General features: G+C 39.5%; 3 protein-coding genes across 4 annotated transcripts; all 3 read left to right on the forward strand.

Moving 5' to 3' along the window:
• The first annotated feature begins 7981 nt into the window (after positions 1 to 7981).
• LOC124308660 (double-strand break repair protein MRE11) lies at positions 7982 to 11497 on the forward strand. 2 transcript variants are annotated; one of them, XM_046771582.1, is made up of 12 exons: positions 7982 to 8198; positions 8390 to 8552; positions 8674 to 8813; positions 8902 to 9092; positions 9193 to 9397; positions 9500 to 9760; positions 9848 to 9929; positions 10054 to 10204; positions 10289 to 10452; positions 10635 to 10761; positions 10922 to 11200; positions 11310 to 11497. In XM_046771582.1, exons 1-12 carry the CDS (start codon positions 8093 to 8095, stop codon positions 11412 to 11414), a joined length of 1974 nt encoding a protein of 657 aa, XP_046627538.1. In that variant the 5' UTR covers positions 7982 to 8092; the 3' UTR covers positions 11415 to 11497. The 2 variants fall into 2 exon arrangements, with proteins under 2 accessions (XP_046627538.1, XP_046627547.1); XM_046771591.1 differs by having other exon boundaries at positions 8062 to 8198; positions 8390 to 8545.
• Positions 11498 to 11851: 354 nt separating this feature from the next.
• On the forward strand, positions 11852 to 12507 carry LOC124303108 (pyruvate kinase PKLR-like). The gene is made up of 3 exons (XM_046759927.1): positions 11852 to 11914; positions 11987 to 12128; positions 12212 to 12507. The coding sequence occupies exons 1-3, from the start codon at positions 11852 to 11854 to the stop codon at positions 12505 to 12507; spliced, it is 501 nt and encodes a 166-aa protein (XP_046615883.1).
• Positions 12508 to 12905: 398 nt separating this feature from the next.
• Positions 12906 to 14438, forward strand: LOC124308695 (pyruvate kinase-like). Its single transcript, XM_046771659.1, has 5 exons — positions 12906 to 13050; positions 13134 to 13309; positions 13405 to 13635; positions 13771 to 13993; positions 14085 to 14438. The coding sequence occupies exons 1-5, from the start codon at positions 13014 to 13016 to the stop codon at positions 14297 to 14299; spliced, it is 882 nt and encodes a 293-aa protein (XP_046627615.1). The 5' UTR covers positions 12906 to 13013; the 3' UTR covers positions 14300 to 14438.
• Positions 14439 to 14480: the final 42 nt, after the last annotated feature.

The raw sequence follows: 14480 nt of genomic DNA on the forward strand, positions 1-14480 counted from the left end.
AATAACGAGTCACGACTACTAACCGGATGATTAAACAGTTGCGAGATTCAGAGATAGGGTAAGGATATGTATCCAGTAGTTCATTGCCAACGGGATGGCTGCTGAAAAGTTGCGCTCATACGTTGATTCATTAATCTTTATTCGTGATATGGGTATACATGCGTACAACGCAAAAAGGAGATTCGCATCAAGATCGGAACACGTGTATTCAGGAAGTTATAGCTCAGACTCAAGAGCCAATTAACGATTCCTCGAAAATTACGAATCAGTTATGACATGGCAATCAAAAATCAAGAAGTTGTAAATTCTTGGATTATAGTGACGAATTCCGTTGAACATGAAGACGTTGCAAAACGGTGCGAATGAGATACGTGAAGAGTACCGTTTCTGGTCAATTCGGCAATAAATTGTTTGTCCAGAATATATATTCGACGAAACGTCGTTTCTAAAAAAAAAACTCGTGGATTTAATATTCATACATCGTTGCACAAAAAAGTAAGTATATACGTACAGTCAATCACAAAACGTAAAATTCTTCTACCTGTCACGGTGATTTCATTCAAAGGAGATTGGTATTTATTTTTTTTTTTTTGTTTTATTTTTACCGAGTATCCAATCGTAGAACGAAATGCCAGCTTTCGTATTTTTTTAGCGCTTCGACGAAAGCAAAAACATCTTTCCGAACTTGTAAACATATTTCGTCATTCGTATATGATATACTTTATCAAGCTTTTGTCCACGCCTATTATCTTACGCCCGTTGTGTACCCAACAAAATGGTCGACATCAAAGTCGGGAATGGTTAAAGTCCCGAACCATACAAATTACATCTATATAATTAGTATGCGTCGTGATTTTGATGTGGACCCCCTAACAGAGAATCAATTTCGTATCCAGCAAAATTTCGTGCAAAATGATTTGCCGATGCGGTAATAACGAATATAGCGTGTGGAAATTGTCCGTCAGATCCGATCAATGATTCGTGTATTTTAGAACACGAACCTGGTCACCGCGTTACTCGGTTTTAAAAAATGTATAAACAAACGTACGAACTTCCTCTTTGTACAAATAAATTGACGACTTGTGTGAAGGCAACAAACGGATCTCGTTTGTTTATCCTGCAGGTAGAAATAATATATCAATAGACAAGAGCGCGAACGCTATACCGCAGGTGTGTAAAAGGTGGTTTGTACGCGTACGTGTGCGTACAAGGGCGAAGGAAAAGAAAGGGAAAAGTGAGGGCAATGGTCGGGAACTGAATACGACGAGGATGATGATACGTATTGGAGAATATTTCCACGGGCCAGGCTGTGACGACAGCGGCCCAGGCGCAACGAGTCGCATCGACCGACGTCAGCGGCCGCCCTTTGTCCCGGTTATCCCCTTCCTAACTTTTCGTTACAACCATCAACGTCGGTCGCTGGTCTCTCTTGCAAGGCTGCAACGGTTGCAGCCGCCGCGGCAGCCTGACGTCGATGCGTGTCGGCTGCGTTGGTACACGACGTAAATACATAAATACATTGATACACGCGTATATACCCATCTACCTATGTATATTTGTGTACGCATACCGCACACAAGGTGCATTATTCTGACTGGATGAGGGCAGAGAGAGAGAGAGAGAGAGAGAGAGAGAAAAGAAACGACACCCGATAGGGATCTCTTTAAAAACCGCATCTGTGTAACTGAGAATAATACGCCCGGCTGATTTCACGCGTTTCGTTGTATAAAGTTGAGGAAGGAGTGAAGAGATTTCGAATAATTTCCAATCCGCATCTCGTTGTCATTCGTCGTCTGTATTCCAGCGGTGTATACGTATGTGCAACGGTTCGTTTTCATAATTGTCTGAGGTCAGGTTTAACCCGGGGAAATCAAGGATTGTACACAAAAATGTACATCGACTGGAACGAGCAGAGTAATTAAGAACCTGTCAATAATTAAGGTGACGCGGAGCGGTATTTATTGTCAGAATGAGAAATTGCAGGTTCAGAAAACGTTTGCTGCTACTCCTCGTTAATATATTATCCTTTAGTTTGCTAATTGCTCTAGAGATAAGGCTTGTATAATAACGCCGGTCGATTGTTATGCGTGGTTTCTGTTACAACGGGTTGTAAAGCATTAACTTGCATTTTCAGCACGACGCTGCAGGGAAATGGAAATTCCACTTTTGTGTATAAAATGTAAACATCCGTAGAGGCTGCGAATAGGGGCACCTAGAGGATCGTGTGACAACTGTGCGTATACCAATTTATAATCCCAGCGTATAAGCGACACGCGTACATTACCTGTGTGCGTCAAACCGAGGACAAAGGTTTAACTCTAGCGAAGAGCTGTGAGTGCAGCTCAGGGTAACTTGACCACTTTTCTCAGCCCAGGCGACGGTTTACCGTAAGAGTGTATTTTGTTGATTATGGGGGTGCTAGTCGATTATTATGTCGAAATATCCAAGCCATTATATTCACAATTCTGAACAAAAAGACTCCAAAGCATTTTCATTTGACGCTGAAATGAAGGAATGGTATGAATTCTACGAATTTACTGTTGCAATTTCGTAGAATTCATGTAATTTCGTTATTTCTGCGTCAAGTGAAAATGCGTTGAAGTGTTTTTGTTCAGAATTGTGTATAGAATGGGGCTGTTCGGGCCTTTTTCGATATTTGAATGTATATACGTTGACTACATTCGAGTATTTTAAAAATTTGTCAAAGAAACATTTTCCACACTTTTAACGATTATAAAAAAAAATATACATCCGTCTATGATAGTTAGATATTATTGTACCACAGTAAATTTGCGAGTTAAAGAAATTGTGCGAAAGTGGATAAGTTACCGTTATTTTTGCACTTCCGATGTGCAGCAATATGGCTTCCTGTAACGAATACGAGAGGGTGAGAAAATAAATGGCGAGAACGGTGTCGCGCTGGCTGTCAAGTAATTAAAATCGTACCGTCTAGGTTTACGATGCATTAGTCTAATTGAAAGTCAGAGATGATGCTTCTAGTCACGCCTTTACGCGGGACACAAAAATCCCGAGTCTTTGCACGTTATTTAGAAATCCACGATGCGAACGGTGCAAAAGCGAGGTATCAGATTCCTTTATCTTCTTTCCGATTCGTCGGTTTTTCCTACTTTTACTTCTGCATCGGGTACGTACGATAAGCAGGATGCTTTGTAAAGAGGAACGTTCACCATTGCTGAGACGCCAGCTTTAAGTCGTGAAAACGTATGATTTGCGGTTTTATTTCTTCCTCAAACACGACGCTACCATTACCAAATTTCACAAACTTTTATCTTCGACTGCCGATGCATCCTGTTGAAATGCACCTGCACCAACCAACGAACCGTTAAATTAAGTGTGTAGGAAAAATTGTTGTGTAAAGGCTGAATAATATATGCGGAATTACCGTGCTACCGACAATGAGCAGCTGCAAAACAGACGTAATTAAAACAATAGCACCGTTTCCGTTTAATTACGGGGGTCCTTCTAGCGTCGAACAATTGACGAGAATTTCGTCGTACAACACGCGTAAGCTTAAGTAGCATTATACCGATCGTAATTACTGAAATCTCACTCCACATTCATACGCATAACGTATTGTGAAAATTTAACGGCCCTTGATGCCGATTACGTGATCATTAAAACGAGGGTGGGAAAGGGCTAATGGACTGATTATGAGTTGAGCAGCTCGACGACTCGTCATCTGCGAGAGGCGAGATAAGTTATCTCAATTTTCACGGGATTTTAGATGTTCCTGGTCGATTCCAGTCTCTTTCTTTTCTCACAGGGATGCTGCGACTGCAGGCGGATAAAACTCGTCCGAGGAAAGGATGATAATGGAAAAGATAGTAAACCCTTTCTGTACAGCGGTAATCGAGTTAACTCGAGCACGTTTCATTGCCTGGCGATTGAGCTGAGCGCGTATAAAACGGCTGTACGACCTGTACGCTCGATTTAAACTTCGCCCTCTGCAACCCGGTTTTGTGGTTCGATTAAGTCTGTAAGAATATTTTCAAGTAACACGGATAATCTCGTCGAATTTCCAGCAGTTTTCCGGTCAACATTTTATTATAAATTTTATTATCAAGTTTTTTCGTTTCACTCTCCTCTCATGCTGCTCTTTTTTTCCTTGCACAACCAACGTCCCCACGTGCTTTTGTATTTTAGTACTGACTGGTATGCTCGTAAAAATATTTTTAAGCACCTCCAGATGGAGCATTCTTATACGTGCATAGAGTGGTCGCCTCGTGCGGTATCGACGACCACACGTAAAAATACACTTTATTTTATGTCACGATTATTTTTTCAACCTTATGCGTAACAATGAAAATTTTATGGAAATTAATAAAGTCCTGCACACTTTGGCATCATGAAAACATTTTTCAACAAATTTTAGATGTACTTGGAAAACTGAAGAATGAACAAAAATAATTTCTTCCAATTCGTCGATACTAGAGATTTGACAAATTTTTTTATAAATTTTTATTTCAGCCTTTCTGATATGTAATAAATTTTTAAAAAATTATTCAAAAGTTGACTCACCTTCTGAAGATTTTTTGGAACTTCCAAATCCAACGGTTGGTCTCCGCCAACCTCGCCAGTTGTTGCAGAGCGACTCAGGCTCGCTGCTCCAGCTGCATAGGGAATCCTCTTCGAAGCGATCTGAATCCTCGAACGAAAAACGGTCCGTCTCTTCCCAATCAAGAATCGGCCCTCCCGGTACTCCATCTTCACCTGCAGCTCCTCCGCCACCTCCTCCTCCTCCTCCCCCTGCTCCACCTCCTCCTCCTCCACCTCCACCCCCACCTCCTCCTCCTCCTCCTCCTCCTGCTCCTCCTCCTCCTCCTCCTCCTCCTCCTCCTGCTCCTCCTCCTCCTCCTCCTCCTCCTCCACCGCCAGCTCCAGCACCACCGCCACTACCACCCACCACAACGGGGGATCGAGCCAGGTTGCCCGCCAGTTTTAATTGTCAAGCGAATTTAACGCAAGACGCTGGTTTAGCGAAGACCCCGCAATGCGAAGATTATCAAAGGGCGATAGACTCGTCGAATAATAACCCCCTCCTTGCCAAATAACACCAGCAGCGCCAGCTTTCTGTGAACTGCGCCCACCACCACCCATACGCTTCGACGACTACCAATTTACCCAAAATAACATCATCTTGAAGGTGTCTCGATGCCTTCGCGTACCTGCGAAAGAATAAATTACACATTTCTTTTCATCTGTTTTATAATCTTACTCAAGTTATTTTGAATTTCAAAGAACTCTGAATGAAGTGAACCGTAGTTCATAAAGCAAAACCTTCGACGGTTTGATTTCATGCGAATCGATTAATGGCACATGATAAGAGCCTAATAACTTGAGTGAATGTCTTGGAAATATTGTTTGCAAGACTTGTTGAATCAACAACCCTGACATGCCTATGTTACATCGACTTGTTCTACGTTCTCGACCGATCATCATTTAAAATTGACAATGAAGCAAGAAAATTTCTATAATAAAAGTAAACTCTTTCAAGAGATATTTAAACGATTTGAATTCAATAGAATATAATTTTCGTCAACATCTGAGTATGTGAAATCAAGATATTTTTGTACATAGTCATCCTGACAGCTTTGCAGCTCTGAAAAGGTGCTGAATACACGTCTCATTTGAGTATACACATTTCCTACTTGAATGTAAGCAAAATGTAGGCCAGATTTCACACACATAATTAGCATACGCAGCAAAATCAAAGTGCAGAATTGGCCATAAGCCATTAAACTCTATTTTGTTATCTGTTTTGATGTTGAGTTACTACCATCATGTGGAATTGGAATAAAATTAATACAACAAAGTATGTATATTTTTTAAACGTAATGCACACATCTATATTGTCTGTTATCCAGAACTGGTCAGAGAATGCTTATAATAATTAATTTGATCACGATTAGTCACGTCGTGAGTAAGTGGAAAATAAGTCGTATCTCATTTTTATCAATTCGTCATCAGAAATAAACAAAGCTGAGTATAAAATGGCGTGAAGTTGGGCGATAAATTGTGGTAAATAATTTTAATGAAAAGTAAACAAAGAAGAAAAAAAATATACCTACAAATGGATTTGTTTGATTTCACTTTTCGGCTATTTAATAAAATTCTAACACGAGATAAAGGTAAGAAGTTCTTTGAAGAGTCTAAATCTGTTTTAATCAAATATTTTACTTTCCGTGTACGAAAATTGAACTCCTGCCGCCGAGTAAGACAAAGGCTTGCTTGTCAGAGCGAGGTAAGCCATGGATAAGTAATCGAGATATGAATTTTTTTTTCAAATATCGTGCTTAATTCCCGCAAGGAGATTTGACAGCAGCCCGAGCAGGTCAGAGATTTCTTTGTGCGTATCCCGTACGAACATGTATACAAAGGAGGAACAGCTGATAAAACGTCATCCGTCAAATTTCAACATAAAGTATACAATATCGATTTTTATTTTCCCCATCTATCTCGTTTACCTACCTATTACAAAACCGTTTGTTTCATCAAAACAATGTTCAACAAGAACGAAGCAAGAGGCTTAACGCGACCCGAGATAGCATTGATCACCCCTTGAAGAATTAAAAATTTCTTTCACGTATAACGAGAATATAAAACTGTTATCAAAATGGAAGGTAGGCGAAGCACAAAGCATACGAAACACACCGCGATACGCTCTCGAACGGAGGGTAAATATTCGAGGCGATGTTTGTTAAATGGTATAAAAGAAAAAAAATTGTAGTCTGACTTGTGAGAGAAAGTGGTGAATAGGAATTGTTTTTTTGATTAAAAATACCAACAGTAATAACCGTCATAGGTTGGAAAGAGGGCGAGAAAAAAGTATTTATCGACAATGACAGAGGAGCTGAGCTGTACGGGTCGGCCGATATTATGTTTTACTGACGCGTTTCTTTGTTGAAATATCTGTAATAAACGTAACTTCGATGAAAATTGTTGAACGAAGGAAATCCTCGTACCGCCTAGCCGTTTAAACCTCGTCAAGTCTTTCTACCCGAATTAGTAAACTAATTTAAAAAATCCTCGCTTACCTCTCACCCCCTACAAGTCACGGTGTCACAAATTCACTACACACCCAACACACGGGGGGAACTCTCTCTCTCTCTCACACACTTAGGTACTCACGTATCTCTAATGTGTGCGCCTCTGTGTGCGTGTGTGCGTTCTTCACTCACTCGCGGCTGGCAGTCAGGCAGGAGGTTTGGCGTGCACGCACGTACGCACGCACGGCATACACACAGTCACAGACACGCGTGCGCGCACCACTCTTTATTATTATTAATATATAAGGAGTAGTGGACAGCAGCTGAGCGACTGCCGATTATTTATGTAAGACACATATTTGGTTATACTTGTCAAACGATTCGATACGACGTGTGATCACACGCGGACACTCTCGGCGATATTTAATACTAAATTACACCTCAGTACCAAACGGACAAAATCTCTTCTCGCCTGCTCCATCAGCGACAACAACAAATATGGCGAGTGAAGTGAGCGGAGGAACGAACCTCCTGCCCGAAGAGCAATTATTCGGTACGCTTAGCAGATGGCGTCACCTACGCGTCGCTTAGGGACTGACCGGACTGACTGCTACTCTGGATTCACGCGAGTCGCAGAAGCGCGGCTCTGGTGAGCATTCACTCAACTACAATCGATGCGTAATATCGATTGGTAGGAGAATTGTTTCAAATAAAACTGCGGTGTTTATCTTTTCGATATTCCCGCGCAACAGGTCCGTAACCAACCCCCTAACATATGCTGCTAAAAGTGGTTCGCAAAATATCCCTCGATACTGCCGCCAATTTCCACCACTAGTGGCGCTAGTAGTTACCTGACGATCTTGCGCGCGGTCAGCGAGGGCAGCGAGCGTGTCAGAAGTCTACCAGGAATCTACTAGCGCCACGTAGAGGAACTAAAGAACGGACAAGACGCGTACAATTTTTTAGTATACGAGCAGTGGTCAGTGTCAGGGGGCTGTCTGTAATCCTGCACGTCTGGATTGAATGCGTAATACTATTTTACACCGTTTACACCGATCAGAGGTGAATATTAACGATTGGAGAATATGTCCGGCACAATGAATCGCGGGGATGATAGACCCGAGGAAGACGTCTTCAAAATTCTAATTGCAACCGACTGTCATCTTGGTTATGAAGAAAAATCCAACAGAGGTTTGCACGTGATTTACATGCATTTTTCACGTCGATTGATACAAGCATGAATTATTTCGTCACAAGCTTACAAATTATAGAAATTATCATTTTTGCGTAGCGGTGAAATGTATTCACGTTTTTACAGACTGACTATGTATATGCTGTCCAAGCACCGTGCACACGTGTATTTTTTTTTCTTCATTCTATAGGGGAGGACAGTTTTACAACTTTCGAGGAGATTTTGAAATATGGAAAACTGCACAGTGTAGATTTTATTCTACTTGGTGGTGATTTATTCCATGATAATAAGCCCTCTCAAGCCACGGTGATGAAATGCATGAATCTACTGCGCAAATATTGCCTAGGTACAAAGTGCGTAACCAACTATTCGTAATCCTTTTCACTGCCCTGATAAAAATGTTTATTGATGTAATACCAACAACAAATCGTCAATAAGTACGTAATTTGAATTACAGAATCTTTCTTCTTTCAGGCCCAACAAGTTTCAATTCTTAAGTGACCCCAAGATGATTTTTAAACACTGTTTAAACAAAACAGTCAACTTTGAAGATGCTAATCTTAATGTTGAAATACCCGTGTTTTCTATACACGGAAATCACGACGATCCAAGTGGTAAGACTCTACTAAGAATTGCGTATCTAGAATCTATCAAGTAAAAATTTGCACCCTCGCACATAACTTCTAAACTAATCTTCAACAGGACCTGGTCAGATAGGAAGTTTAGACTTGCTATCGGTCACTGGACTGGTCAACTATTTTGGTAAATGGACGAATCTGAACGAAGTCCAACTAGCCCCTTTGTTATTCAGAAAAGGATGTACCAATCTAGCTTTGTATGGCCTCAGCTACATCAAGGATCAAAGACTTTCAAGGCTCATGAGAGATGGAAAAGTGAGTAACGGCAGTAATCGTTGCCATAATTATCTTCCATATCTATTTTTGTCCAACTTTATTTATGTACAGTGATCGTAATGACTGAATTCTTTATTAGGTGCACACGCTTCGTACCAATGAAATCGATGATTGCTTCAACATATTTGTACTCCATCAAAATCGTGCTAAGCACGCAGAAAATGCGTTTGTCCCAGAAGAAGATTTACCAAATTTTTTTGATTTCGTATTGTGGGGACACGAGCACGAATGTCGTATCGAAACAGAGCAAGTTGGAAAAAAACACTACCACATTTGTCAGCCTGGTATATTTGTTGTTCTTGTGTTTTGTAAAGCAAATAAACTTGAGAATGGCCTTATTATTTTGTTTGATTATTCGCATTTAATAATTCAAAATATAATTGTAGGAAGTCCTGTTGCAACTTCGCTATGCCAAGGTGAAGCTGTTCCCAAACACATAGGCATTTTGAAAGTTTACAAGACAGGTTTTCAACTACAGAAACACAAGTTGAAAACAGTGAGGCCATTTGTCTTTGATACAATAAATGTTGATGACAACAATGACATAAAAATTCAACCGTTGGAAAAACTTTGTAATACAATCGAATACTATGTTGACAATTATATCGAAAATGTTATGATGCAAACAGCGGCAGCCCAGCTATCTAGTAAGTGAAACATACTTTTTATTAAATGTTCACCAAGCTTACATTAAAATGAATATTAAATTAAATTTAAAAATTTCCTTGTCACAGGAGATCCACGTCAACCAACACTACCCCTACTGCGACTTCGTGTATTTTATACAGAGGAGGAGCAGAAGTTCGATACGTTTAGGTGAAGTAATTTTCAGTACCCTCTGTTTTCAGAGACCCAACATGTGTCTGGCATATTTCTGGCCTTATTCAAACTCCAAATTACTAACCATCTACAGATATTGTTTATTGTTTCTTGTACATAGATTAGAGCAAAAGTATGTTGATCAAGTTGCTAATTCAGGTGAGATTATTCGTCTGCGCAAAAAAAAAAGTGGATGGGCCAAGAAAGTAGACTTTGATGATTGTGATGATGATACTGATGCTATTATGGAAGAAGCTCTAGGATGTGATGAGGTAAACTGCAAAATAATATCACATATGTCAAATACTGACAAATAAAATGATTGGCCAATTCCTAATTGAAAAAAATGTTCTCAGGACGAGCCTGAATGGAACAAAACAGTTCAAGGAGGAATACGAAAGTATTTTGCAGCAGGAAATAAAAAACACAAATTAACTGTATTGTCTCTGACTGGTCTCAATGAAGCCTTGTCCCAGTTTGTAGATAAAGGAGACTCGAATGCATTCGATGATATAATTGAGTGAGTTGAGAAAAAGAAATGGTGATGATCAAATATGTTTGTGAAACGAGAGAACTATCTTTGTATCGAGTCAGGCAGAAAAGGATTTACTTCTGTACATTAAAGAAATAAGGGAAAAAGTTATGGGATTCTTTGTTATCCACATTCGAATTGTTAAACTGATGCATGAATACTTTTTACAGGCATCAGATGAAAAAAACTCTTGAATATATAAGCAGTAAAGAGTTAGAAACCCGTGAAGAAATAGCAGATGTAATTCAAGAATTTCAAAACGAAAGGGACAACACAAATGAAAATGAAGAAAACCAGGTTGGATTTTTGATGACTGATTTTCAATTTGAGGAAAGATTGTGTCCATTATCTGTGAATAATTTCCTAGCAAATGCAATAAAATATATCTGGCGTGGTCGAAGAAACAAATCACAAGGATTATGTTTACTCATTTTTAATGCAATGTACCTGATGATAGGTACGTGACTTCCTGAATTCTTCAACTCGTCGGGTTCGTCAGCCAGCTGCTAATTTAGATGTCGATGATACAGCAGAAGATGACTGTGCTACCAAAAGTAATGAAGACAATGCTGTCAGAGGAAGAGGTAGGGGAAGACGAGCAAGAGGTCGGGTAGGTGCTGCTTCTGGGAGGGGCAGGGCAAAAGCTCCTGCAAGTATATCAGCTAGTAAAACTGTGCTTATTGACAGTCCGACAAAATCTACTAGAGCAACAAAGACAAAGCTGACAGAGAGTGCTGTGAGTTTCATTATTCCTGAAAGATTTCATTCTGAGTCATTGAGATCTGCAATTTTAAAATGTGCTTTAACATGAATTGCATTTGTCATAACACGTATCTTTTCAACAGATGCAGCCCGCAAAGCAGACAAGCATAGCTGCTCATTTTCCAAAAAGTCAGAAAGCTTTGAGTAAACCGATATACATATCCGATTCGGATTCCAACTCCGACTAAGCTTCCATTCAAGTTGTTTAAGTTTTTGTATTAACATTTTTTAAATTTACTGTAAACTGTTCCAAGTAATTAGGACTGTATACTTATCATCAACATAATAAAGACTTTTACATGTAAACTATTCTCCTCGGTTGTGGAATTCATTCGTCGTAAAAATTTAACAATAATTTTGCGCCTTGAAGTTTTTCAACTAAGAAGAATTTTCTGAATTTGCATTTTAGGCAAAGTCAAAAAGATAGACATCAGAGTCAGCCTGGAATCGCAATGTCAAAGCAAAACAAAAGAGTCACAAATAGTAGATAATTTCACATACAAAATTTTTCTGACACAAAACCCAAAATTTTCAAGTCAATCATTTTGTCATTAAAAGTAAATCCTCATCAAAATCAAAGTAACATAATTTGGAAACGAAAGTTGTGCGCAAATAATTTCTCACAATGTGTTCAAGTGACAGAAACGTAGCTCTCAAACCAAAGAGCCTGTGCAAACGCATGCCATGGGTAATGTGTTACCAGTATTCTCTTATAAAATGCACAACAGTACGAGTTTATGTATTCACTTGCTATATGCAGATGATGCGATTGGAAGATCAATTTATCCCTGACAACCAACTTGGCGCAGCTTATCAGAAAACACGTATAGACCATGAAATGCTTTTGAATGTGAACAGTGATCCAAAGATCGCCAGACTAACAGGAATAATGGTAACTCTAGGTAATTTTCGTAAATCTGTAGTCGAAACAGTTGTAACAGTTCCAACTCATACCTGTACCGATATTCCACTCTACTTGCGTTAGGAGAGAAAAATTCCCATCCAATGGGAATAACTGATATTGTTTTGTCGGGGGCTGACATGGTGAGAATGAACATGTCGCACAAAGAACATACGTGGCATGCTGTAAGTGTACAATCTATCAGAGAAGCTGGAAACAGAATTCATCGGTGTCGTCGCGAAGTATTTCCCTTAGCTGTTGCAATGGATTTACGTGGACCTGAAATACGTACAGGGCTTTTTAATGGAGCGGAAGACTCGATGGTGAAGATTTGTATATTATTGGATATTTTCAAAGTGTCCCTAGTGCATAAAGAGTAATCGACCCCCTCTAACGGGTCCTAATTATACTTAAAATTAGAGAAGCATTGACTATTACAGGGATATGCAGAATTCAAAGAAGGCAATTTTGTGAAATTGCTAGTCGAGGATAATATGAAACGAACTGGTTGTGACAAGTGTTTCTGGGTGTCTTATCCCGATCTGCCTAGATTTTGTAAGGTCGGTGATAAAATTTACATCGATCGAGGTGCAGTTATCTTAGAAACTACTTGTGTAGGTTTGTAATCTTAGAAGTTAATTCAGTGTCGATTAAAGATGTATTGGTTGATGATAATCACGTTACATTAATATTTACCATTGCAGTGGAGTGTACTGTAACGTGCAAAGTAGCGAAAGGTGGAATTGTCAGGAATGAGAAGCTGGTGCAATTAGTCGATGGAATTCCAGAGATACCTCAAGTGTCCGGGCAAGATGATGCCGACATTGGTCTAGCCCTGGACTTTGAATGTGATCTTTTGATAGTGTCTCACGTGCGAAATGGACAAATGATATGCGCTGTCAAAGACAGAATAAAACAAATTGGTAAATGAATTATAATTGTCTTCATTTATTCATTAGGATTCGCAGTATGTACCTTATACACTGACCGCATTCTCTTATATCAGGAACACGGCCCATTTGTGTTGTGGCGAAAATCTCATGTAATCAAGGTCTTGAGGCTTTCGATGATATCCTAACAGTAGCAGACGCAATCATGATTGATAGAGCTGGAATTGAAGTAGATATCCGACCTGAGAAAGTGTTTTTAGCACAAAAATGTATAATTTCAAAATGTAACAGAGTAAGCCGAATTGATTATGTTCATTTGCTACTCCTATAATTAGTAGATAGATATTCCTTGTCTTCTCAGTTCATCATTGACGTTTGCATCTACAGGTGGGCAAACCAGTTATCGTAGCCGTTCGCATAAAAGGAACTGAACCATCGTACACAGACATGAATGATATTTCCTGCGCAGTTCTTGATGGTGTTGATTCCATATTTCTTGCAACAGGAGCACTGAGTGTTGACGAAACTGTGAAAGTTGTTAAGAACGTTGATATCGCTTGTAGAGAAGCCGAGTGCGCCCGATGGCAGAGACAGAATTTTGAAGAACTCAGTTACAAAGTTAGTCTATTTAATCCAGAAAATTCATCTCATAAAAGTGTTGAATCCCTGATCACACGTTTGCTTTCCCTCGCTCTATGTATTGAATCCTTCCAAGTTTTGTTATTATTTGCACTTGTAATTTCGTGAAAAAAGGCTCTGATACCCCTCGATCCCACGCATTCTATTGCTGTCGCTGCCATCGAAACATCTATGAAGTGCAATGCAGCTGCGATAATTGTTACTACAACAACTGGACGTTCGGCAATGATGCTGTCTATTTATCGTCCACGTTGTCCCATCATTGCTATCACTAGGTACGGTATTGTGGCACGCTGGCTGCAAGTATATTTTGGGGTACACCCAATCCATTACAGAAGTGAGTTACTGTATATTTCACTTTTCCCAAAACAATTATCGATCAACCAGTAATTTATGCCGATAGTATTTATATGACATTAATATTTCAGATCCACCATATCCAGATTGGAGTAAGGATATGGATTACCGAATACAACATGCAATGAATTACTCTCGTAGTCATAAATTTGTGGAAGTTGGAAATGCAGTTGTAATAGTTAGCGGATGGCGTCAAGGCTCAGGGTTTACAAATTGCATACGTATCGTTTATGCTTCACCAGGAAATATCCCAAACTTGTCTGAAGACTTTGAGGAGTCTTGGTGATAACGTCGTTTTTGTGTACTGTTAAATGTCATTGTTAGCAACAAGTCTTCATAATATTTAAATCCAAATCATACTAACTGATTACGGATTTAACGGTTTTGAAAGACTCACTTTTTGGAACCATGTGATTACATTATAACTAAAGAATAAAACAAAACAAATTTTCACAAAGAAGATATTG

Source organism: Neodiprion virginianus, chromosome 1 (genome assembly GCF_021901495.1).
Source record: "Neodiprion virginianus isolate iyNeoVirg1 chromosome 1, iyNeoVirg1.1, whole genome shotgun sequence".
In the NCBI taxonomy this organism is placed as follows: Eukaryota; Metazoa; Arthropoda; class Insecta; order Hymenoptera; family Diprionidae; genus Neodiprion; species Neodiprion virginianus.